General features: G+C 39.3%; 1 protein-coding gene across 2 annotated transcripts in view; it reads left to right on the top strand.

The window, feature by feature from the left end:
- Nucleotides 1-27,425, top strand: part of PLCL2 (phospholipase C like 2) — a 204,381-nt gene that overhangs the window by 112,735 nt on the left and 64,221 nt on the right. For both annotated transcript variants that reach the window (XM_074269758.1, XM_074269759.1), the window contains exons 3-4: nucleotides 9,786-12,272; nucleotides 15,989-16,192. In XM_074269758.1, coding sequence (XP_074125859.1) covers nucleotides 9,786-12,272; nucleotides 15,989-16,192 — 2,691 coding nt within the window. The remainder of the gene's footprint in view (nucleotides 1-9,785; nucleotides 12,273-15,988; nucleotides 16,193-27,425) is intronic.

Here is a 27,425-nt window from a genome sequence, read left to right as displayed (position 1 = left end):
CATGGCTCTTTATTACATGTAATTTTTATTGTGTCATCTGAAAAGAATACATTGAACATTTCTTCCTTTCTGCATTTGATTGTGAGGTTTTTAATGCTCTAATACATGGTCAGTTTTTGTGTTTGTTCTATATATCACTGAGAAAAAGATATATGCCTTTCTTTCCCCATTCATTTTTTTTCAGAGGCTTATCATACTCTTACTAACTTTTCTAAAACGCTATTCACCTCCTTAACTTTTTTTTTTGTTTATTTTGTGGTTAGATCTATCTAGTTCTGTGAACTGTTGAGATTCTTTCTGCAACTCACTTAACTTCTCCTCTAAGAATTTGGATATTATACTATTTGGTACATACATGTTTGGTATTGATATTACTTTATTATCTATGGTACCCTTTAGTAAGATATAGTTTCCTTTCTTATCTCCTTTAATTATATATATATATATATATTTGGACTTGGTTTGAGTTCAGGAATGCTACCCCTGTTTTTTTTTTCTTTAACTTCAGCTGAAGCATAATATATTCTGCTCCAATTTTTTAATTTTACTCTGTGTGTCTCTACTTCAAATATGTTTCTTGTAAACAACATACTGCAGGATTCTGCTGAGCCTCTGCATCCATTTTCATTTTGTGGGAGCATTCATCCCATTCGTATTCACAGTTTTGATTCAGTTATTCAGCTGTCTTTTTTATCAGGAAAAGTTTGAAAGTCCTCTATTTTATTGAATATTTATCTTTTCCCCTGAAAGATTATATTTGGTTTTGCTGGATAGCTGAGTCTTGGTTCTAGTTCAAGTTCCTTTGCCTTCTAGAATATATTAACTCCTATCCTCTAATTTAGAAGCTTCTAAGTCCTATGTAATCCTAATATTTGATATTTGAATTGTTTTTCCTTGATATTTGAATTGTTTCTTAATGGTTGCTTGCACTATTTTCTCCTTGACCTGGTAATTCTGGAATTTGGCTACATTATTCCTTGGCGTTTTCATTTTGAGATATTTTTTAAGAAGTCATCAGTGGATTATTTCAATGACTATTTTATCCTCTGGTTATAGAATATTAGAGCAGTTTACATTGATAATTTCTTGAAAAATGCTGTTCAGGCTCTTTTTTATCATGATTTTCAGGTAGTCCAATGATCCTTAAATTATCTTTCCTGGATTATTTTCTGGGTCAGTAGTTTTTCAAGTGAGGTATTTTCCATTTTATTCTATTTTTTTTTATTCTTTTGGTTTTGTTTGGTTGATTCTTGATATCCCATTGAGTCATTTGGTTCCATTTGCTCAATTCTAATTTTAAGTGAATTATTTTCTTCAATTAGCTTTTGACCAATTGAACTTTTAAATGAATTGTTTTGTTCATTAGATTTTTTCCATTTCTCAAATTCTGTTTTTCAAGGAGTTGTTTTGTTTTTCCATTTCATCAAATCTATTTTATAAGACGTTTTATGCTTTTTACCATTTTGCTAAATCTATTTTTTTAAGGAATTCTTTTCTTCAGCCAGTTTTTGTGCCTTTCTTTCCAGGCTATTGATCTTTTTTTTCATAATTCTCTTGTATAACTCCTATTTCTTTCCCCAATTTTTCTTCTACCTCTCTTACTTGATTTTTCAAACCCTTTTGAGCTCTTCCATGAGGACTTTTAAGTTAGAGACTAATTTATATTCTGCTTTGGGGCTTCACATTTACTGTGTTATCTCCTGGGTTTGTGATTTGATCTTCCCTGTTTTGACAGTAACTTTTTATGACCAGGCTCTCTCTCTCTCTCTCTCTCTCTCTCTCTCTCTCTCTCTCTCTCTCTCTCTCTCTCTCTCTCTCTCTCTCTCTCTCTCTCTCTCTCTCTCTCTCTCTCTCTCTCTCTCTCTCTCTCTCTCTCTCTCTCTCTCTCTCTCTCTCTCTCTCTCTCTCTCTCTCTCTCTCTCTCTCTCTCTCTCTCTCTCTCTCTCTCTCTCTCTCTCTCTCTCTCTCTCTCTCTCTCTCTCTCTCTCTCTCTCTCTCTCTCTCTCTCTCTCTCTCTCTCTCTCCCCCTCCTCTCTCTCCTCTCTCTCTCTCTCTCTCTTTTTTTTTTTTTCATTGTAAAGAATTGAGCTCTGCTCCTAGGCCATAGGGGACAGTGTTCTTGTACTGGGTCCAGGAGCTGGCTTTCAGTGCTGGAGGCTTGTCAGCTGCAGTTGGGTAACCTGGCCCCATCATACCTATCAAGTACTGGGTTCTGGGGCTGGTGGTTGCCTCCAGTAGTAGGCCTGGTCCTCCTGCTGGGCCTGTTGAGCTAGGGCAGAGGGTCACTGGTTACTGATCTGTGTGGTAGCCTTTGACTGGCTTGCCTGGACACTCTCTGCATTGGGCTGACAAAAAGGAGGGTTTTGTCACTCCAGAATCTGTTTAGAATCTCAATTTAATGTTGTTTCTGAAGGAAACAGGTTTTCTGGCTTCTCTCTGCTATTTTGGCTGTCTCACACAAAAGCTTTTTAGATGTTGCCCTAGCACCTATAATTTTATCACTTGGGGGACTCCCTCAGGGGATGAACATTACAACACTTTATTACCCAACAGCTGGCTTTTGAGAGTCAATATGGCAGGAAAAGTCATCCTTTCTTTGGTGGAAGGGCATATAAAGAAATAGCTAAGTGGAAATGGTGAAGCTTGTGAGGGAAGAGTGCCTCGTTGTGCAGAAAACCGCCTTAGATCTTTCACAGTTTTGTATTATTTCCAGCAAAGACTGCAACCTTGAGGACACACAACCAGTAGTTGACTAGTTCTGTTTTTCTTTAGAAGGATAAGCACATTAGGCCTTAAAGTGTCTTCAAAGGGGCCACCTACATCCTGGGTCTTTCTGGGGTTCTTGGAGGCAGGTCAAGGCTTGGAAGCTGTCTGGGAAATCCTGTGAGGGATCTCTGATGTAGCCTGAATTATTCACTCTTTCATTCCAAGATAGTGCAATTGAATGGAAGAAAAGGGCAGCCTACAGTGACTGAACCGTATGTTTCTGGGGGTGTGTTTTAAAGGGCAGGGATTCCTTTCTCCAGCCCCCCACTGAAGCACCAGTGACTCAGATCAGATCGGAAGATGGAGCACTTTGCTAAAAGGACTATGGTTTGGCTGATCATAGAGCACTGATCCTGATCAAGTCACTAGTATTTTTTTATTTTAGCTGACTAACAGAATCATCCAAAAAAGCATTTACTGAACACCTGCCACATTCTGGGCACTATGCTAGGCCCTGGAGGCAAAAAAGTTACCATACATAAAGCGCTTCACAAATCACATAAATGTTGTCTTCTTGCTCCTTTTCTGGGGAGATAGCATGTACACATAAAGGGAGCTTTGTGCAGTTTTAAGCTTTAATGCAATGGTAGAAGGACAGAAGAAATTGAACAGTAATAGTAGTATATATAGAGTAATTACCAAGAAAATGACTAGGTAGTTGGGGAGGAAGGGCCCCAGCAGTGGGGAATCAGGAAAGGTTCCTAGGGAAGGTGGAGCCTGAGCTGCATTTCAATAATGATTGCAATCAGAGAGATCAGTCTTACATAATGAAGGCCAAGCAAATCATTTCTGATGGACCCAACTGGGAAATAGCAGAAAATAATTGTCTTCTAAAGTACCCAGGAGTTTGGAAGGTTAGGATTGGTATTTTCAATAAAACTCTCATTTGCTTACTCATGTCTTTGACTTTTATTCCTTCTGCTGTTGACAAACCATGTGAACTTGCAGGAAAGGAATTAGTGGACCAGGTGTGTTTTCCAAATACCGTCATCACCCATCACCTTTTGATGACAGGCAGTTACACATGAGATGCAGAAGCTAACTTTTCAGGATTTAATTCATTGATGCAGAGATGCAGAGAAAGAAGAAGGAGAAAGAGATAGACACAGTCAGACAGATAGCAGAGAGACAGAGAAAGAGAGAGAAAAAAGAAAGAGACAGAGAAAGAGAGAGACAAAGACAGAGAGAAAAAGAGAAGAAAAAATGACAACAGAGAAAAAGAGACAGAGAAAGAGAGAGAGACAAAGACAGAGAAAAGAGAGATAGAGAGAGAAAGAGTAAGAGAAGAAAAAAAGAGAAGACAACAGAGAGAGAGAAGAAAGAGAAAAAGAGACAGAAGAAAGAGAAAAAGAGAGACAGATAAGAAAGATTTCAAATAGATGAATGGTTGGATGGATGGTAGATAGATAGCTGGATAGGTGAGTAGATGAATAGAGAAAGAATGGTAGATAAATATAGATAGGCAGGTGGATAAATAGGGTTTATATATATATATATGTATATATATATATATGTATATATATATATACATATATATATTTCAGTATACTTTTATTAACCACCATTTCACTGGCTTATGCAATCTACTGAATTATCCTCTTATTTTAATTGATAAATGGTTTTCCAACATATGTTTTTCATTATTGTAGGACTTGATTGGACAGAATGAGAGGAAGTTCACATTTTTACTTGCTGCATTATCCTATTTCAATAATAAGTAAGATCCTGCCAGGCCTAGGGAGAATGTTGTGATGGTCAGACACAATGATAGATGTGAAAGGAATCTGCAGAGTTAAAACAGAGTTTAAAACAAAGGAAATAGTACTCTAGCATAAATTACAATTTTATGAATTTCTTTAGTTGCACTATTGAGTCATGTTCTGTAATTTAACAGATAATAATTTAAGAAGAAGAAGAAGAGTTAGCGTTTATATGGAGTTTACTGGGGGCCCAGACACTGTGTTTAAGTATTTTACAATGATTATCTCTTTTGGTCCTTTCAGTAACCCTGGGAGGTAGGAGCTATCATTATCCATACTATTTTGTTGTTGTTCAGTCATTTTTTATTTGTGTCCAACTCTTTGTGATCTCACTTGGGGTTTTCTTGGCAAAGACATTGGAGTGACTTGCCATTTTCCTCTCCTGCTCATTTTAAAGAAGAGGGAACTAGAAATACATAGTAAGTGTCTGAGGCTGGATTTGAACTCAGCAGGATGAGTTTTCCTGACTCTGTTTTGTGCTTTAATCTATTGCATCCCCCAGCTGCCTCAAATACACATGGATGAGGCTTTGGGGGTTGGTCTGCTGACTAATTGACATTTATGTTCTAAGAATTTATTGACCTACTATCTCACAAGATTGTCATGAGGATCAAATTAGGTAATGTACAGGAGAACTCTTTGTAAACTCTAAAATACCATTTACGGCAGTGAATTCGTTGGATTCCCTGAGACCTGGAGGGACTGGGGAGGGCTCCATGGAGACATAGAATTTGAGCTTAGATATGGAAGGCACATCTTTCAAATAAGCAGTTATAGAGCAGGAAGGCACTATAATTAATTATGGGGTTTCAGTTAAATAGGGACAAGCGCTCTCTGATGAAAAGTCACATAGCAGGGAGGTTGGTGACTTCTGGAGTCTCTCCCAATTCTGACATTCCGTGATACCAGAGCCATTTATGAAACAATTGAATGATGCACATTTTAAAAACAATACTCACCAATATTTAATGTAAACAAGGGCTTACTGAAGCAGCTCATATTCCAGTTTTGGAGGGGATTGTTAAATTTTTATTATGAGCATTTAGATTTTTTAAATCTGCAGACACCACAAATCAGGGCTTGATTGACTGTTTTTGCTGATTGTCTAGACTTAAATAATGGAGAAAACCTTAGTAAAGCAGATTAAGCTTAAAGTGTGTTGTGTATACTTTCCCAGAATGCCAATTGTGAAACATTTCCCAGCATACTCTGGAGCATAAATGGGAAGGCATTTATAAAAATTCAGAGATGCCTTCTGGATGTAGATCATGGAACTATGATAAGATGGAAATTTCTCCTAACTGTACACAGCCCATAATTAGAGGGAATAAGCATTTATTAGGCGCTGTGCTGAGCAATTTATAACTGTTATCTCATTTGCTCCTCACAACAATTCTGGGAGATAGGTACTGTTATTATCTCCATTTTACAGAAGAAGGAACTGAGTCAGAGAGATATGAAGTGATTTGCCAACTGTCGTTCAGCTAATGTCAAAAAATAGATTTGAATTTAGGTTGTTGTACTCTAAGCCCAGTGCTCTATTCACATTAAGTCCATATAACTCTTGTGGGTGGTGGGCTATATGTCTGTATTTAAATCAGCTCTGTGTCTGTAGCAGGTTAGAATATTCAAGCTATTGCCAATCCCACCAATTAACTACTAGCTTATGACGTCACATTAGGATGGGTACCACTTATAGAATCTGAGCTTAGTTTATTTTTTTGGATATTTTTTGAGAAATAATATGGCTCATTGATTAGAAGACAGATTTTGGTATCAGGAAGACCTGGCACATAAAATTGCTATATGATCATGAGAAAGCCATTTAATTGCCCACTGTCCCCTTGCCACTCTAGAAATCTATAAATTGCAGGTGAATGGTCAGCCTGTACCATGAGAAACCACTTCCATACTGGGACTTCTCTAAACAAATGAAGTCATGAATCCATCCCCACCCCTAGCCCTATGCAATAAGTAACCAATTAAGCAATAAACATTTATTGAGTATTTACTATATTTAAAAGACTTATAATGGCTCATAAAAGGCTCATGATGGCTCATAATGAACTATGTTTAGACTAGTTAATCCCTAGGTTAGCTGAAAGATGATTTCTTTTCCAGTTGCAGCAAATTTCCAACCTAACTCCCCATAGAGGAATGGCTGATTACATCAGTAGAGGGAAGACCCTAACCAAAAAAGTCCAAATGTCTGGAGTAAAGAAATTATACTATTATGGGGAGGGGGAGCTTATAGATAGTAAAGACTTGAAGATTTATTTTCCTAATAGATTTTTCAAACTTTTTCATCTACTCCTATTTCCCAATACCAGTATTTTCTGATTTTTTATAGGAAATTGTAATGCACAGAGATGTCCTTATACCAATTAGGGCATTATCTTATTTCTCAGCTTCCCCTTGAATCCATCTTCCTTTTTAATAAAGTCACCCCTCTTCTGGAAAATATGAATTTCCATGTTCAGAAGTTTCATGCCCTCACTTAAGGCTGATCACAGATTTAATTTCATGCAAAACTGATTGGACATTTAGAACACTATGCACGCTTCAGCAATCTGGAGCCATTCTAATAAAATGTGGTTTTGTGGCTAGAATGCCCCCCTCCCCTTTTTTGCTTCTCTTGTCTCTGAAGATAGTTTTGTGTTTTTTTTTTTACTGCTGGGTTTTATACCTTATTTCTTAGTATCCAAATCACAGATGCCTCTATTACTCATTGTGGAACTTTGAGGCAAATGATACTCAGAAGAGATAGAGTTGAAATTTAATTACTTGAGATGCAATTTGCTTATGAAATTGAATATATTCAAAAAGTAAGAGCAATTTTGAGATTCAACCATAGAGGAAAGAATAATAGCTTTTCAAAATACAGATGAAAGAGATTTTCTTCTCCACTACTTATGTCCAGACTGGGAGAATTAGAATGATCTTAGTATATCATTTGACTGCATCACACTTCCCAGGGGTTATGATACTTTCCTTTAATATCATTTTGGAACTCCAAATTTTATCCCCATGCCTTATACTCTGAATGTGAAAGCAGTAAGAAAAAATATAATACCTTGAAATACAAGGGAAAATCTTAGTGATTGAAAACTTGTCATAGGTTTCATGTATAAATTAAAAGGTTATAACTTTTGTAAGTTAAATATTTTTAATTGTTTGAAACCATCTATATGAGTATTCTTTATCATAATGATTATTTCTGCCTACTAATAAATCAACTTTTGGAGATAGGAAAATGTGTGCTTGGATTTTGGGGAAAGGAGTTGTGTTATTTGCCTTTGGAACTAAATAAGATTATAATTTGGAAGGATTTTAGGAAGCTCTATAGTTTCCAATTGGGGGGGTAATTTTAATGGCTTAATCATACTGGATTGCCTTCCAGTGACGTCTCATAGCTACTAAGAATGCAATTGAAGAAAAAACTGAGGATGACCTCGGTGGGCAAAGGGTCTGTGTGGGTTTGAGGTAACTGCAGTGTGATAACGAGGGGATGGGGAGCAAAGGATGTCATCAGGAAAGCAATTAGCAAGCACTTACTGAGTACCAACCACTGTGCTGGGTCAGGGATTCAAATACAGTGAATGAAATGATCCTTATTTGCAATTTTTCATTCCAACTGGAAAATTAGCAAGTACATTTCTAAGTATATGCAGAATCAATATAAAGAAAATAAATAAAGTAGTTAAATATGAATAGGCAGCTAGGAGAATAAAAACAGGAGGGGAAAGAACGTTGGCTGGTCTGGCTCCCTAGTGGGAACAGGAGAGAGAATTTCCAGGGTAAGAAGGTGACAGAGACAAATAGTCTAGAGTGAGAAGGGCTCGGGTACCAAGGGAAGCTCCAGAGTGAGACAGCAGCTGAGGCGGAGAGTCAGAATCCGAACCAGGAAGGGAACAATTGGGACTCGGCTGTAATAATGTAGGTGGGAGGTAATGGGATCCTGAAGGTGGTAGCTCTGTGAGTGGATGTGAGAAAGGCTGGGAAGGGAGAAATGGCCAGGTCTGGTGAAAGCCTGGATGTGTGGAGGGAGAGGAGGCAAAAGTCTAGTGGGAGAATCAAGGATGGTTCATGGGCTATACGTTACCCATGAAATGTCACCTCTGGGGTGAATTAAGGAAGGGGCTGGAGGAGGGTACGAGGTTATGCAAGGTAGGTTACGGGATTCATATTAATGAGACCACAGATCTCATTAATTAAAATAGTATTATTACCAGGATTATGAGAGGAATACTAGAGACATCATGATTGTAGCCCTTAAGGAAATACAGAAAACTCTTGGCTAAAATCAAGCTGTAGAATTGTAATGTTGGGAAGGATTGCTAGAAGAAATCTAAGTCTGTATCTCTCTGCTTCTTGGTCAGTATTTATTTTTTCTGTCTCTTGGTGTCTTCCCTTTCTCCCTCCCTGTAATCTTTTTGTCTCTCTTCCCCCATTCCCATATCCCCATTCTCCCCCTTCCTTTCCCTTTCTCTCCCTCTTCTCATTTTCCTTTCATTCTCACTCTTTCTCTCTCCTCTCTTTCCTTCCTCTCCTTTCCCTTTTCTTCTCTCTCCTTCCTCTTTTTTCTTCTTCATTTTCTTTCTCCCTCTTCTCTTTTTTCCCCATCTCCTCGTCTCCATTTTCCTTTCATTCTTACTTCCCCTTCTTTCTCTTTTCCTTTCCTCTCTCTCTGTCTCCCTTTCCTTCTTATTTTTTCCTGCCCCTGTCTTTTATCTGCTCCCTTTCCTCTTTGCTTTCTCCTTTTTTTCTTCCTATCTTCCATTCTGAAATAGAATCTCATGTGTACAAATAACTCATGAAATGATCCAGATATGTAGAAATCCAGAAATCAGGAGAACTTCTGGCTCCCAATACTCCCTCATCTTTACCCCTACCTTGCCATGGTACCCTTTGACATGGATTGCTGTCTAGCCTCCAGAACAGCCCAAATATACAGATTAGGACTAGCCACAAAAGCTAAGCTTGTGCTCTCTGACACATCCCATTGAGCATCAATTTAAGAATGAATCCATACCTGTCAGTGATACATACTCTTCTTGTGTTTCCCTGAATAATCATTAGAAGTTAATGGATATCTTAATTCACAGCCCAAGGAATAGAGTGCTTAATGAGTGAAAGGCAATTAATTTTTTAGGAGGGAAAATATCTTTGCATTTTATCCCTTGCCTAGAGCAGAGAAACCAAATGCATACATTACACAAATATGCTAAAATTGATTATTTTTCCTCTCTCTTCCACCAGGATGGCACCAAACAGAAAAGAGAACGGAAAAAGACAGTGTCATTTAGCAGCATGCCCACAGAGAAGAAGATCAGCAGCGCGAGCGACTGCATCAATTCCATGGTCGAAGGCTCCGAGCTCAAGAAGGTTCGCTCCAATTCTAGAATTTACCACCGGTATTTTCTCTTAGATGCCGACATGCAGTCCCTGCGATGGGAACCCTCCAAGAAGGACTCAGAGAAAGCCAAGATTGACATTAAGTCAATCAAGGAAGTGAGAACGGGAAAAAATACAGATATTTTCCGCAGCAATGGGATTTCGGACCAGATCTCCGAAGACTGCGCGTTTTCGGTGATCTATGGGGAGAACTACGAGTCCCTCGACTTGGTGGCCAACTCTGCCGACGTGGCCAACATCTGGGTCACGGGGCTGCGGTACCTCATCTCTTACGGAAAGCACACGCTGGACATGATCGAGAGCAGCCAGGACAACATGCGGACTTCTTGGGTTTCCCAATTGTTTAGCGAGGTTGATGTAGACAATTTTGGACACATGTCTCTATGTAGTGCTGTGCAGTGCATCAAAAACCTAAACCCCGGCTTAAAAACAAGCAAAATTGAGCTGAAGTTCAAAGAACTGCATAAGTCAAAGGACAAATCGGGCACCGAGGTGACGAAGGAAGAGTTTGCCGAGGTTTTCCACGAGCTCTGTACCCGGCCCGAAATTTATTTCCTGTTAGTTCAGTTTTCGAGCAATAAAGAATTCCTTGATACTAAGGACCTAATGATGTTTTTAGAGGCAGAGCAGGGGGTGGCCCACATCGACGAAGAGGTCAGCCTTGAGATTATTCACAAGTATGAGCCGTCCAAAGAGGGCCAGGAGCGGGGCTGGCTCTCCATAGACGGCTTCACCAATTACCTTATGTCCCCAGATTGTTATATTTTTGATCCCGAGCACAAGAAGGTTTGTCAGGACATGAAGCAGCCTTTGTCCCATTATTTCATCAATTCATCTCATAATACCTACCTGATAGAAGACCAGTTCCGAGGCCCATCAGATATCACGGGCTACATCCGGGCTCTTAAAATGGGTTGTCGGAGCGTGGAATTAGACGTGTGGGACGGGCCGGACAACGAGCCCGTGATTTATACGGGCCACACCATGACCTCGCAGATAGTCTTCCGGAGTGTGATCGATATCATTAACAAGTATGCATTCTTTGCGTCTGAATACCCTCTCATTCTCTGTCTAGAAAATCACTGTTCTATCAAACAGCAGAAGGTCATGGTCCAACACATGAAGAAGATTTTGGGGGACAAGCTCTATACGACGTCCCCCAACATGGAGGAATCCTACCTGCCTTCTCCTGATGTCCTGAAAGGGAAAATACTCATTAAGGCAAAAAAGCTCTCCACCAACTGCCCTGGGTTAGAGGGAGACGTCACCGACGAAGACGAGGGAGCGGAGATGTCCCAGAGAATAGGGAAGGAAAACGTGGAGCAGGCCAACGTGGTGCCTGTAAAACGATTTCAGCTGTGCAAAGAGCTCTCCGAGTTGGTGAGCATCTGCAAGTCGGTTCAGTTCAAAGAGTTCCAAGTGTCCTTTCAGGCTCAGAAGTACTGGGAGGTCTGCTCCTTTAACGAAGTGCTCGCCAGCAAATACGCCAACGAAAATCCAGGGGACTTTGTCAATTACAACAAACGCTTTCTGGCCAGGGTCTTCCCCAGCCCCATGAGGATTGATTCTAGCAACATGAACCCCCAGGACTTTTGGAAGTGCGGCTGTCAGATCGTTGCCATGAACTTTCAGACCCCCGGTTTGATGATGGACCTGAACATCGGGTGGTTCCGGCAGAACGGGAACTGCGGCTACGTCCTGCGGCCGGCCATCATGAGGGAGGAGGTCTCTTTCTTTAGCGCCAACACAAAGGATTCTGTCCCCGGGGTGTCCCCACAGCTCCTCCATATCAAAATCATTAGCGGACAGAACTTTCCCAAGCCTAAAGGCTCGGGTGCCAAAGGGGACGTGGTGGATCCATATGTCTACGTGGAAATCCATGGAATCCCCGCAGACTGCGCCGAACAAAGGACAAAAACGGTGAACCAGAACGGAGACACTCCCATTTTTGATGAAAGTTTTGAATTTCAGATCAACCTCCCAGAGCTGGCCATGGTGCGCTTTGTAGTTCTGGACGACGATTACATCGGGGATGAGTTTATCGGGCAGTACACCATTCCCTTTGAGTGTTTACAGACTGGCTACCGGCACGTCCCGCTGCAGTCTTTGACTGGGGAGGTGCTTCCTCACGCATCTCTGTTTGTTCATGTGGCTATCACTAACAGGAGGGGAGGAGGGAAACCGCACAAGAGGGGCCTTTCTGTCAGGAAAGGGAAAAAATCCAGGGAATATGCCTCTTTGAGAACCTTGTGGATTAAAACAGTAGACGAAGTATTCAAGAACGCCCAGCCGCCTATACGGGATGCCACAGACTTGAGAGAGAACATGCAGGTACATTTCTTGTTTCTTAAAAAGCCACCCTTTGGTGGCTCAACTCTCAGATGTATACTGTTTACACTGTGAATAATGATTTGTAAATGTCCATCGCATTCAAAATATTTTTCATTTATTACATTTTCCTCCCCTGCCTCCATCAACCAGGTTTTTTAAACTACAAGTGAATATTCTTGTGCTGAAAAATGGATGATAATTAAAAATAATTAACTCTTGGTACAAGAGCTTGCTAATAGAGCTTTTTTCTTCCTAGGAAAATATAAATGAGAAGCAGAAATGATATCTGTAAATGTTCCTTAATGTAAATACAACTGAATGTATCTTCAGGAAATGCAACAGGGGCCTGTGATGTTCCTGTACCTTCTATAATGTATTTATGCTGGATGGTTTCAGAGGAGGAGCTCGGGAAATAATTGCTGGTTGATGGATTCATTTGCTTAGTTAAGATTGTTTTAGAAGACTTTTTTTTTTTCTAAATATCTAAAAATAGGCACTCATTTGTTTAAACAAAGACTCTAAGGTATCTATGTTTATAGTAGGAGATAAGGACTGCCTATGTGGAGAGTATAATGGTGTCTAAAAGTAATCAAACAACAAATTACTTGCCAAGCAGCTACCATATGGCTGGTGGATGGATGCTCCAGTTGGCCTGGGTTCCGCGCTGCCTCTGAGGCTTACTAGCTGTGTGGCCATGAGGAGGCCCGTAGATTGAATGATACTTCCACGTCAAGTCCTAATCTTATTCCCCGGGTGGCCTTGGGCAAAAGTTCATTTCTCTGAACGCTGATTCCTCATCTATCAAAGGAGGAGGTTGGCCTAAATAACATAAACATATGATCCTGTGGTCTAAGTCCCTCAATCTCTCAGAATTTCAATGTCTCCATCTTTAATGTGGGGATGAAACCTCTGAAGAACCTTTCTCTTTGAGTAATCTACTGGCTCTAATCAGGCATATAGTTTTTGGCAAACCTCAAAGTGCCATTTAAATGTCATTTATAATTAGTAAGTACTAAGGGTTATAGAAGATAAAAAAAATCCAAAAATCTGGGTAGCAGCCAATTGTAGAATATTCTCTGGAAGGTTAGGTACCTTAAAATAATAGGAAAAATGGAAATGACCACAATGGGAAGTTGACTGGCTGTAAAATCTGCCATGTGATTTTCACACATCTTTCTTAAGTGTTTTTACCCCTCGCTAGCCTCAAGACTGTTTCTTATACCCTCTGTGACTTTAGGCTAATGCTTCAATCAAGTAGCATTTATTAAGTGACTGCTGTGTACAGGCACCCAGGCTAAGCAGCAATTTGAGGGGGGGGGGTCTCAGTTTGTTTCCCTGTTGGTAAAGTGAGTGGAAAAAACTAGATGACTCCTGTGGTCTTTGTAGCTCTGGAGGGCTTGTGTATTCACTGATCTATAAAATCTTTTATTGGTCAGTTCTCAGTTCTCAGTCCCCATTGTCACTGGGGGCTGTGCAATCTCTTACTTAGTTGGGAATGTTATCTGAGTTCAGGTCTCTCTTTTAAGATCTGGACATATAACTCTCAATCCCCCAAGGAATTTTGGAGGAGAAAGGGTCTCCTCCTTGGGAGTTTCCTATGAAATCAAAGGGTTGATACCAAAAAAGAGGGAAAGGGGAGCATGCAATGAAAGCACCCCGCTCTTTCTTGGAGTATAAGAATTGATCTAGCATTAGCCATTACTGTCCACAGGGACTGTGTGCTGCTCCCCAATGCAATGATGCGTTCATCCAGGATACCGGCCATCTCTATAGCTTTTCCAAGATCTAAGTAGCAAAAAACTGTCCAGAAACAGACAAATAGAGAAAATTCTGATTTACTCGATTGGTAGGGGTTTATTAGTTTTCACAAAGATAATTTGGAGCATGGAGCACAACCATGAATTATTTTTGAACAGGTAAACTGGGCAGAGATGTAATTTTATGCAAAAAAGATATTTTATTAATTCATAACCCTGGGATTTTATGGAGGTGGATCTTTCCTCTACCAACATGCTCCCTTTTCACATAGTAGACAGGTTTGAGGAGTCATTGTGGCTGAAAATTTTATCATTTTGTGGGCGACTTGGTAATGAGCATCTCCTAACTGAGGCTGGTCCTCGGATGATGTACGGCGGAGGTGGCAAAAAGATACAGGGATCAGTTTGATGCTTATATTGAAGTGGCAATAAGAATCAACCAAAAATAACCCAGAATGATTGCTTAAGCACCCCCTCCCTAAAACAAAGATAATTGGCAAAAGTCACAATCATTAGTCACTTCTGTAGGCTGTTGTTAAATGTGTTTTTCTTTCTCGTACCCCCACTTGTAGTTGCCAACTCTGCTCAGATTGACATCCCTATATATACATTCATTCATAATTACCTTGCCTGGCTCAGAGTCATGGACCATAGATTTTGAACAGGGAAGCTATCTAGTCCTATGACCTCATTTTACAGGTGGGAAAACTGAGACCCAGAGAGGTTAGATACTTCCCCTATTGGTGGCAGTCTGTGAATATGAATACTAAAAATTTGTAATGATGATGATATTGGTGATATTGCGGGAAGAGGTCATGGACTTGCATGATGAATTCCCAGCACTGATACAGATTACAATCTTTCTGCCACTTAGAGCCTTAGTTCCTGGAGGCCTGAGGAGCTTTATCAAGTTAACTTTGGTCACATATAAGCATGTCAGAGGTAGGACTAAATCCAGATTTCCTTGAACCCAAGTCTGGCCCTATATCTGCTATCCCATGGCGCTTCACAATATTGTTCTTTATACTGGGTGTCCCAAAAGTCTTAGGACAGTTTTAAGTATTTTAGATATTGGGAATACCTAGTATAATAGTGATAACAACAGTTCGTATTTGTACAAACCTTTACTCTAGTCAAAGCCCTCTCCTCATTATAACCCAATGATAAGCCAGGTAAAGTTGTATTAACCCCATTTTGTTGATGAGGAAACTGAGAGCTGTCTTGCTAAGTTTGAGCCAAGACCCTTACTTAGGCCCAGGATGCTTTCTGCAGTCTCTGCCTCTCATTACAAAGTATCCTTGAGTTTTCTTAAATGGATATTCTTGTACAGTGAGAACCCAGAGGCCTCTGGGAACAAACATGACAGTGTATGTAGAAGAAGAAGATCAGTTAATTCAGAAAACCAAGGCTGAGCCTTCTGGGGCTACATGCTCATGACAGGGTCACTGGCTAACCACCTACTCAAAGGGCATTTGGAACTGGAGCCAGCCCTGACCCAAGCATTTGTCAGCTTATTGCAGGAAATAAGCAAGTGAGATTCAAATTTCTCTAAACTTCACCTTTCTCTGTGGTAAACTTGGCACTTATTTCAAACATGAAATAAAACTGACTTTTTAAAATACATTTTCCCCTTTGAAGGAAGACAGGAGCTCGTTTTGGGGTGTTCACAGTTGTGTATCAATAAATAAAGCAAGCTTTAGTCCAGAGAAGTCATGCCCTCCAGAAGAATTTCAATTCTTGCCTTTTTCAGTGCCCGATTAACTTCTGGTTACAGATGTCCATGACCATATTTACTTTGGAAAATTAATTCTTTTTTCTTTTCCAGATAAAGTGATCCTCGTCAGATTTGCTCATGGCTCTGTTCGTGGCCATTGTGCCGGGCCACTCGAGTATGACGCAAAGTGTCCTGAGGGAGGAAATGACTCCCAATGAAGTAACTCCTTTCTCTCTCTTTAACAGAACGCAGTAGTTTCATTCAAAGAATTATGCGGACTCTCTTCTGTAGCAAACCTCATGCAGTGCATCCTGGCCGTGTCGACACGCTTACTGGGACCTGACAACACACCCTTGGTGGTTCTGAATCTCAACGATCAGTACCCCACGATGGAGCTGCAAGGGATCGTGCCGGAGGTTCTGAAAAAGATCGTCACCACGTACGACATGGTAAGTGGCTCTCGGAGCCGTTCACAGCTGAACGGGAAGGGCGTCCCGCCTCATGCTTTCATCCCTGTGGTAGAAGTGTTGCTCCCTTGCCTGTGAGGTACTTGGGGTTTTTGTTTGTTTTGGTGAGACCAGGTCTTTGAGCTATTCGGTCCCCAACCAGGGCAGCATCCCAGGACCCTCCTTGTTGACCTGCCGATCTCAGCTCCGAACTCCTGAGCTTGCAGGATCCAGCGGGCTCACCTCCCCTGTTACGGAGCCTGCTGCGAGGCATTAGATGAGGTTGAATGATTTTCACATAAGATCTGGCCTTTCTGGGGCTGTGCTCGGGGGCAGGGGCCACATTTCAGGGACAGTGTAGATACCCAAGGTGGCAAGTGGCCCTGTGAGCATTGGTTGGGGGACCTGGGGGAGAGGCTTAAGCCAGGGTTCTGATAACTGTCGTTGGGCATTTGAAAGGCTGCCTCGCGGATTCTACTTCATTGAGCTATTTCATTATTCACCTAGCACATAGTAGGCACTTAGATACTCTCTGCTGGGCCCAGAAGAAAAAGCTGGGACCAGTGAGTGGAAATTGCAAGGGGATAGATTTCTTTTCTGTTTGTTTGTTTATGTTAAATATGATACAAATATATGTTAAATCTAATTGATACATATTTATACAATTATCTTGCTGCACAAAAAAATGAAATCAAACCAGAAAAAAAAATGATAAAGAAAATAAAAAGCAAGCAAACAACAACAAAAAAAAGTGAAAATACTCTGTTGTGAACCACACTCAGTTCCCACAGTCCTCTCTCTGGGGGAAATGGCTCTTCATCACAAGACCATGAATCACCTCATTGTTGAAAAAAGCCATATCCATTACAGCTGATCATTGTATAATAATGCTGTTGCCATGTACAATGATCTCCTGGTTCTGCTCACTTCCCTCAACATAAGTTCCTGTAAGTATTACAGAACAATAATTTCCTTTTTAAAATTTTTTATAATTATAACATTTTTGAGTACATATGCATGGGTAATTTTTTACAACATTATCCCTTGTACTCCCTTCTGTTTCCAGTTTTTCCCCTCCTTCCCTCCACCCCCTCCCCTAGATGGCAGTCATTCCCATACATATTAAATATGTCATAGTGTATCCTAGGTACAATATGTGCAGAACCAAATTTTGTTGTTGTTGTTGCAAAGGAAGAATTTGGGGAGAAAAACAAAAAATGCAAACAGTTTACACTAATTTTCCAATGTTCCTTCTCTGGGTGTAGCTGATTCTGACCATCATTGATCAATTGGAATTGGATTAGCTCTTCTCTATGTTGAAGATATCCACTTCCATCAGAATACATCCTCATGCAGTATCATTGTTGAAGTGTATAATGATCTCCTAAGAACAATAATATTCCATAACATTCACATACCATAACTTACTCAGCCATTCCCCAGCTGATGGGCATCCCCCAGTTTCCAGTTTCTTGCCGCCACAAGAAGGGCTGCCATTTTTGTACATGTGGGTCCCTTTCCTAGAAGAAGCCAGATTTCAGGAAAACTTTGCTGGTTGTAAAAGTTGTCCCAAAGTAGAATCTCAGGAGTGCAGCCGCCGAGCACTTGTTCAGGCCTGGGCTGGGCGGCCTTGGCTGTTCCAACCAAGAGATTCTATGACTCTGTGAGGAAAAGAAACCCTAACAAAACCCACCTGCTTCTAGAGATACGCTAAGGCTTCCTTTAGGTGAACAAAGGCTAGGGAAGACAAGTGGAGAAGAATTTATAAATAAGTGTCTGCAATTTAGTACATAGATAATTGGAATGAAAAATCCTGTTCCTGTTCCCTTTATTTGTTCCCTCTAAACTCTGGCTGAAAGCCTGATTCTGATGTTAAAGTTGCAAAGGATTTGAACCAGCTTAAGTACCAAATGCACCTGAATACAGTGGATATTCTAAGACAAGAAACAATAAAACAAGGGAATAAATAAACAAGAACTCTTCACCTAGAGAGAACCTGACACTTGGGAAACTATTGGAGAAAATAGAATTATGGCTTTAAAATATGTAAAAGACATGAAAAAGGGTCCCCTCCTTTATATTTCTGCTGTGGTTTACTCTAAGGTGGTGAGTTTTTTGGCTGCCCATGCTGTGTTTTACTGGAAATGCAATTCCAACAGCACTTTTTAAGGGCCTACTATTCTATGCATATGGCAGTGGCTAGAAAGGAAGGAAAGAGGAAATACTAAGGACAATTTAAATGATTGTAAACTTAATCCACAAACAAAAAAAGGGCTGGGTGCTTTGCATTCTTAGACATCCTCTTTTCACTGACTAAGGTCAGACTGGCTTTAACCCCTTCAGAACCACTGGGGTTCTTAAAGATTATAACCATTTTTAAAAATTGTTTTCAATTTCATTGGACTAGAGAGCTCCAGATGAGGAAGCCTCATGAACCTCTTCTGTGCAATTCACAGTCCTAAGAAGCCAGATGGCTAGCCCAAGGTCACATAGCCAGTCCAGGTCAGAAGGGAGTTTAACTCAGGTCTTTCTGACGTGGAGCCAACTTTCCATTGACCATACCATGTAGCCTCTCAGAATACTGAAAGAACTCATTAATTCCACCTTAATTCTTCTAGAGGCAGTTCAATACAATAGAAAGAACATAGGTTTCAAGGGCAAAGAATGTGAATTAAAATCCTTTAATATGATGGGGAAATGATTTTGCTTTTCTGGACTTAAGCCCAGAAATTAGGAGAATGCAAGTGGAAGCTAGGTGGCTTACTGGAAGTCCTGGATTCAAATGTAGCCTTAAACCCTTTCTAGTTTAGTGAACATGGGCAAGTCACCTAGCCCTGTGGCTTAGTTTCCTCATCTGTAAAATAACCTGGAGAGGGAAATGGCCAACCACTCCAGTGTCTGTGCCAAGAAAACCCCAAAACAAAACTCTGTGATTACATGAACTGCCATTTCTTCGAGGATTTACAAAAGGGGCTTCATGAAGTGAGTGACATCCCTGGTCAGAGATAGAAGTGGGCCCCAGACTAGAGTGGGCCTGTGACCTTGGGGTGACTGGCCCTCTTTACTTTGAAAGTCTGCATTAACGGAAGTTGTGTAGTCGAGGTAGAAAATTTCAATTTCAATGGCTGATAATCCTATGGATGGGAACATCTGTTATGTTCATCTTACTTTATTTTTGTGTTATGAAATGATCAGGCAAAACATTCTGATTTAATTAAAATTAAAAATGAGGAATTTTGTGCTCTATAATTTAGAATTCCAATAGCTCTGATGCCTTATGCCTCTGGCTTTGTCTATTTCCTTCTCTCATTAATTCTGTCTGTTTAAATTAAGTAATGAAAAGAGCCAAAATAAATTTATATCATTGTTACAGCTGTATTACCAAAAAAATGTCTTCTGGTATTTTATGGTCACTTTTCATTGGAACTAATATATATATATATATATATATATATATATATATGTACATATATATATATATATGTATATATATATATATGTATATGTATATATATATATATATATATTTTTTTTTTTTTAGAAAAAAGTTCATAGTTTCTCTTCTTAGGACAATGTATTATCATCATCCAAAATGAGAGTTAGAATGAGATATTGAAGAACTAGCTAAAAGAAGAGAATAAATATTTGAGGGCCCCTTCTTACTCCTCATGGGCTGTGATTTCATAAAATATTGATAAGCAGCATAGAGAAGGCCCTCAGCCTTTAATGTTCAGAATACTAATTCCAGACATTTATATAGCATTTTAAGGTTTCCAAAGTATTTTATAAGTATTATCTAATTTTGTCTTCATAAAATCCTGAGAGGGAGATGCTATTTTTATTCATATTTTACAGAAAAGGAAACTGAAGTGGACAGAGGTGAAGCGAATTGACCAGCTGGTGGTGTGTATCAGACACTGGCTTTGAACTCAGCTTTTCCTGATTCCAGGCCCAGTGCTCTTATCAACTGCACACCTTGCTGCCTGGGGGCCTTTACATTTTTATTTTTTATCCTTAAAGAGTTTTCTATGGCTCTTGATCAAAAATTCACCTTAGAACATGTTTATTTTTCTTTGACATCTTACCTTTGGAGATGAGACATTGTAAGTCTTCCTGAACTCCCCTTTGTAATCTGAGAACAAAAAATGGAAAATCGCCAACATATATATAATGCTCTAACATTTGCCAACTTTTTTCCCTCCCAACAACCTCATGAAGTAGCTTTTTAAAATTATGCCATTTTTACAGATGAGATATGTACAATGAGGCTATGATGCTAGAAAGTATCAGTTCTTGGATTTGAACCCAGATGTCCTGGGTCTTAAGTTGCACATGTTTTTCATGCCTTGGTTCTGCTTCTTGATGAATATCATGCTGTAAAAAATATTTTTACCAGTATGTTCCCTTTCTTATGAATCTGTTCTATAGTTCCTTTTTCATTTTCATTATTAGTTTATTGGTGGTGACCTCCTTCTAGTATGGGTCAAGAAATGAAGAGTTGGTTGGTCCATTCAGCTGTTAAAGGTCATTCATTTTATGTGGATTAAATGATTTCTGTCTTATATGATGTGATTTGTCTAGCACGTAGGACAGTGACTGGTACATAGTAGGTGGTTAATAAATAGTAGTTTATTACTGACTGATTGAGAATGCTCTATTTAATTCTGGGTCTCTCAGTCTTCTCTATTAACCTGTGATTTGAATTGTTCACTCAGTAAAAATCTCTTTATTTTCCTATGGTGGAAACTATTAATAAAATTAAATATAGGAGATTTCTCTTCCTTCTTACTTATTAGCTTTGATCAGGATTTTCCATAAAAAGAAAGTATAGACATTGGGTTCACTCAACCACATCTTGTATAGTGTTGATTTAGCTTTTTATTTTGTTCTTGGCCCTTTTTAAATGTGCTGAAGAGATGAATTACATTTCATAAGAAATGGATTCTGACCATCTGGGCCAAACCAGAGATGATTTGTAATAAGGTTACTATTGATTTCTGCCCTCCTTTGTGGATTATTTTATCATTGGACTGCTACAGAAGACAGTATTAAAAAGCTTCTTTTAATTGAAGGTGTCAACTTTGCCAGCCGCTGTAGTGGGAATACAAAGGCTAGGGAGTCTGGCTCAGCTGGAAGACAAGAGTGAACTTGGAGATCGCTGGGGTGAGAAATGAAGTCTTTCAGTAAAGAAGGGGTGGGTGGGGTGGGGTCCTCAAAAGGAAGAATCAGGAACCCACAAGCTCTAGTTTCAGATCTTGTGGTTGGGTATGGGGTGACTGTCAATACAAAGAGAGTTTGAACTACAATTACTCTGTCACGATCCAAGTCCCATATCACTCTCCCATCATGGGAGTTAGGGCCATAGCATCCCTGTGAGCTGGAAAATCTGCATAAAAATTTTTGGCCTTCCCTTCAGTACCAAAGAAAAAGTGAATTTTTCTTTGTCTTTTATAGGATGTTTACAGTGTTAAAATATAGAACATATTGATATTATATGATACTTTACTTCTGTTATGCATTTCTGAATTTCTTAGTATGTTCTTTGTCATCTGCTGACTTTGTCATGCTGTCATGTAGCTTCTGCAAAACTTTCAAAAATTTCTCTTTTAATTTCTTTACCAACCCACAATATATCAAAACCATGAGAGAGAATGTCACAGTGTGGAAGAAATAACCATAGTTTAGTTTTTACTGGGAAGACTAAAGCTAGTTGTGCAAAGCTAACCACTCAGCCAGTCGAAGGGGAGAAGCTTTGGTTTGAAGTCAGTGAGTCTGTCGACAAGTGATCATTACTATTGTCAGGTACTGTCTTAGGCAGGAGGGGTATACATATAGTAAATGGAATCCCTGTTCATCAGGGGCTCATCTTCTAAAGTGGGTGGGGGACAGTATAAAAATATCACATATAAATATATACAGAATAACTGTAAAGAGAATAAATAATGATAAGTTTAAAGTTAAATATTTAATTTAATTTAAAGTTATATACCAAGTCATTTGAGAGAGAGGTCATTAGCAGGAAGGGAGGGGTGTTTTGATGTCACCAGCAGATGAGAAAGAACATTGTAGAGAGGGAAGTTCAAATGAGCGTTATCCTAAAGCTAAATTTCCAATTTTCCTACAAGAGCTGTTGCAGTGAGAAGCTCTAGTTTCCTTCAAGATTTAGTCACATTCCACAGCTCTCTATATGAAGCTTTTCTCCCCAGGGATTTGTCCCTTTTTCCTCCTGAAAAATAACCTTCTATTTTTGGCTTATATCTGGTATACATCTGGATATGAAGATTTTTCCTCCTCTTTTAGAATATAAATTGCTTGAGGGCAAGAATTCTTATTTTTGTCTTTGTAGCCCAAAAACCTGGCATATGGTAGTTGCCTAATAAATGCTGATTTAGGACAAAGTCATTGAGATACAGATGTTTAAAAGTGAAGAAATGAAGTTCCTCCTCACCTTATTTTGCCTATTATTCCTCTCCGCCTGATGCACATATTAGGTCCTTATTGACTGTTGGGTTGGATTATTTGATAATAAGGAACTTATAGAAAGACTTCAGTCGAGTGTCCCGGCATTCACCTTGAAGGAGGTCATATATCAATAAATGGTGGCTGGATTGAATAGCTGTCTGCCTCGGTCCGAGGCAGCCCAGAATTCTCCTTGGGAGACATCGCCAGAAACCTTAATGGAGTTCTGCTGCGTTGATAACATGTTGTCAGATTGGGAATTTCCATTAAAATGGAACTCAAAGAGCTAGTGGATCACTTGACAGGCCAGGAGACAGTCTTATTTTTAATTTTCAAAGTGGAACAACAACAGCAGAAAGGATCAGCAATGGTGAGTATTGCATAAGTACCTGAATAATTGAGAAACAAGAGCATATCATTAGCATCACATTTGGCTCTTGAGCAAGCCTCCTTGGAGCTCTTTCTTATGTTGATATGAATAAGCAAAGTGGAAAGTTGGGTTGTTATTCAATAAAAATGGAGCTGTCAATCAAGAGGCATTTATTAAATGTCTGCTGTGTGCCTGGTACTGGAGCTCAAAGACCAACATGAAACAGCCTCCACCCTCAGCGAGCTTCCATTCTATCTGTACAGTCAGGATAATTCAAGAAATGGTCCTAAAGCTCTGCATTGACATGCGATTTATGTGGGAGATTGCCCATTTTTCATTCTCAAGAACCTTCACTCACTCTACTCTGGAGGATTTTGGACGATGGAGGAGATCCCAGTCCCTAGTGAAATCGGGAGATCTTCCTTCTGAGCCCAAGCTTGATAAGGGATCACATGTTAAATTGAGAGCTGTGAAATTTTACCACCATCATTGGGGAGTACATGGTGGAGGGCCGACTTAAGACTTGATTCCAGGGTCCACCGCTCTATGGACTTGCACACACAGACTCAGTTATTTGCTGTTTCACATATATCCGTATTTTCTCTCAGTAACTCATGAGCTCATTGGGAGACAAGACTAGGTCTGTTACTGCTATATCCCCATAAGGCTGAGTGTGGCACTGAACCACGGGGGTATGCAGTTGGTATTTGTTTATTAACAGCCAGGTTCACACTGTCCATGGTAACTGAACTTGATTTCATTCAGTTCAATGAGCAGAGTGCCTGGCCCTGTAGGAGGTTAGGGGATGTACCAGATAGTCCCTACCCTTGAAGAGCTTCCATTCATCTGATATTTCCCTGAAAAATGACCAAGATGCTCTTCTCATTGGACACATCTTTTTCAGTGCTCACCATTTATTCCTGTATCACCTAAATTACTTCTTTGGGATAAATTGATTTGAGTATTTGAAGCAAAGTGATATCGTTGATGGGCGTCTCTCACTTTCAGAGTGAGGAATAATGAATGTCCACCTTAGTCATTGCTAAGAGATAACTAAGAAAAAGAAAATGGCATGGCCAGTGACATATAATTTGTGAAAAGAAATGGCTTCCTAGATAAGGGCTTTTGTAAAAAAAAAATATGAATTTGATTTTTTTGCCTTTATTGAAATTTGTCTTGAAGTATTGAACGTGACTGTCAGGATCTAGTTTTTTTTTCTTCTTCTTTTTCAATTTTCATAGATTACAGAATCTATTTGAGTTTGCTTTGAGATTGACTTCTGTTTTGTTTTGTTTTCGCAACAATCTTGGAATGGTTCCTTTGTTACTTTCAAATTCTGTTTTGTTTGGACCAAAAAAGAGACAAGAGCACATCACTGGTGTTTGCTTTGGGTCCCTCCTTTTTAAACATGAAAATAGTGATGAAATTTACCATGAACAATGTTTGGCTCAGTATTTGGTGTTCAGGAACTTACCCATGGAGATCATTTCTTTCAGATTCTTTTACTTATAGAATGAGGAAGGTCTATTGATCTAGAATATGGCTTCTAGAGTTCAAAGAAATACCCACAGTCTGTTCTCCCTACTTAGAGTTTAGAAAACTTTTACCAACTACTCTGGTCCCAGAAAAGAAATGAGTCCCTTTTGTACCCCCTCCTCTTCACACAGAATGGAAGCTTTTTGAGGGCAGGGACTATTTGATTTTATCCGTCTGTCCCCAGCACTTGTCATGATGCTTTCCTCATAAAGTTCAAGAAATATCTGTTAAGAGATTGAATGGATGAGTGCCAGTGATCCTTAGTTGAAAACTATGCTTCTTAATTGAATGTGAGAGTATCTAGTTATATATGACTGTGTTCACTGCTATGAAAGAATTTTATCTATCGATCTGTCTGTTCATCCATCTGTCTATCCATCCATCTCTCTGTCTACCTACCTATCTATTCATCCTTCTATTTATCATCTATGCATACATACATATATACATATACAAGTATACACATATGAAATGTAATGATGTTAAAGCATTTAGCACAATATCTAGCTCATAATAAGTGCACACACACACATACACACACTCAGTTTCCTCATCTATTACAGAGGGGATGATAATAGTACCTATACCCTAGAGCTGTTGTGAAAATAAAATGAGACTTATTTTCACAATCAATATTTATTTTATTTTTCCTTCTTCTGGATTCTTTTTTTTTTTTATTATTAAAGCTTTTTATTTTCAAAATATATACATAATTTTCACTCTTTTGTTGTTTGCTTGCATTTTATTTTTTCTCATTTTTTTCCTTTTTGATCTGATTTTTCTTGTGCAGCAAGATATTTGTATAAATATGTATGCATGTATTAGATTTAGCATATATTTTAACATGTTTAACATATATTGAATCACCATCTAGGGGAGGAGATAAGGGAAAGGGGGTGAAAATTAGAATACAAAAATTAGAATACAGTTTTGCAAGCATCAATGTTGAAAAATTATCCATGTATATGTTTTGAAAACAAAAAAATAATAAAAATATGCATAGATAATTTTCAGCATTTGCCCTTGCAAAACTTTGTATTCCAAATTTTTCCCTCCCTCTTTTCTTTGACTTAGAATATAGCTTCTTATTGTGGAAAAGAAATTTCCACAGTTATCATGAAGTACAGGAAAAATCATATCAAAAAGGAAAAAATGAGAAAGAAATCAAAATGCAAGTAAACAACAAGAAAAAGAGTGAAAACACTATGTTAAGTACTCAGTCCCCACAGTCCTCTCTCTGGGTGCAGATGGCTCTATTCATTGGAACTGGCCTGAATCATGGAACAACATTTTAAAAGAACTTTGCAAACCTTAAGGTGCTCACTATCATTATTGTTGCTGTTGTTGTTAATGAGTTAAGCTTTACAAAGTAATTTATTTATAAATGCTATTATTCCAATTTTATGGAAGAAGAAATTGAGGTTGAAAAGCATTAAAGTCTCCAAGTAGAATAGACTTCAGAAATCCTCCAATAAATAGAAGTTTTTAACCTTGAATAGGTGGGGAAAGACTCTAAAATTTTTGTTTGGATATTTGGCTAATTATATTTAAAGTAATGAATTGGTTTCCTTATAATCCCACATATTTTATTTTATGCATTTGGAGGAGTCTTAAGGGTTCACAATACTTCCTGAAGGATCCACCTCACACACAGACACATAACACATGAACATGTAGAGTTAAGATTCCCTGATTAAATCCCTAATCAAAGTTCCCTCTGACATCCCCAACAAGTGGCTCTTTGGCCATGTTTGCTTGACCTCCAGGGAGGCAATCATTCTACTAAGAGTTAGTTGATAAGTTTTTTCCCCTTTCATGCAACCTAAAGCTGTCTCTTGCTCCTTTCACCCAGATTAGCTAGTTGCTTTAACATACTCTCTTGGTTGACCATTGCCCACCATTTTAGCCAAAAAGAGTCCTTTTGGCTTGGATTCTGCCATGTGTGATGTTAGTTACCACTTCAGTTTTGTACAAGATTTGCCAAGTCATTTAAGTCATGGATATCTTCATTATGGTTATCAACCAAAAGTAAAAGAAATGAGTCAGAGAAAGTCCTGCCATCCCACCAGAGATTTCCTCCTGGGCTGCCATTGACCCATTAGTTTGGTCAGCCACTTCCAAAGGTACCGCCCTGGGTGAGGGTCCAGTCTCCAGTTCTGCATTCTGTCATCGGGAGCATCATGTGAGACTTGTCAGGTGTCCTGGGGAAGCCACATATGAAGGACCTTGGGATTCCCCAATGGTTAGCTCTCTTCCTTAATTCCTTCTCCTTACCACAAGACCATAAACCATCCCTTTCACAAGGAATTTCAGCATTTTCTGCTCTCGCTTTCCTCTCACACTCCCTGGTGAGTGGGAGGTCTCAGTGCCATTTGAGTCCATCCTCGGGCAGTTCCTGCCCATCTGGAAGGGCTTTGGATACGGAAAGGCTTGGTGTGGAAAGGACTGGATGCCGTTATCCAAGCTAAGCTCAGGGAGGCTCATCCACAAGTTGGCCATTTTTTCCAGGAAAAGTGTCTCCTAAACTTGAAAAGGGTTTGCGACCCATGCTGGTGGAGAGGTGAGGAGTGGGTTCTTATAGAATGGAAGGATAGATATTTTTAAAATGAGGCTTAGTAATTGCTAGCATCTCACTAGCACTTTTAGGCTTCTAAACATTTTAGAGATAGAGGGTGTCTCAGAAGTGTAACTTTATGCTACTAAAACTTAAAACTCCTGAATTTAAGAGCATCTCCAAGCTGCACCAGTTGATGGTAGGAGAGACATTTTTATTTCAAAGCAACAATTTGTATTTAAGTTTATACAGATAGGAGAAAAAAAATGTTCATTATTCACCAGTTTCATCATCAGTTTATGCACCGGTCCTTCTCC

The sequence above is a fragment of the Sminthopsis crassicaudata genome, chromosome 5 (genome assembly GCF_048593235.1).
Source record: "Sminthopsis crassicaudata isolate SCR6 chromosome 5, ASM4859323v1, whole genome shotgun sequence".
In the NCBI taxonomy this organism is placed as follows: domain Eukaryota; kingdom Metazoa; phylum Chordata; class Mammalia; order Dasyuromorphia; family Dasyuridae; genus Sminthopsis; species Sminthopsis crassicaudata.
Note: the sequence above shows the minus strand (reverse complement) of the source record. Positions and strands in the feature narration are given on the sequence as shown.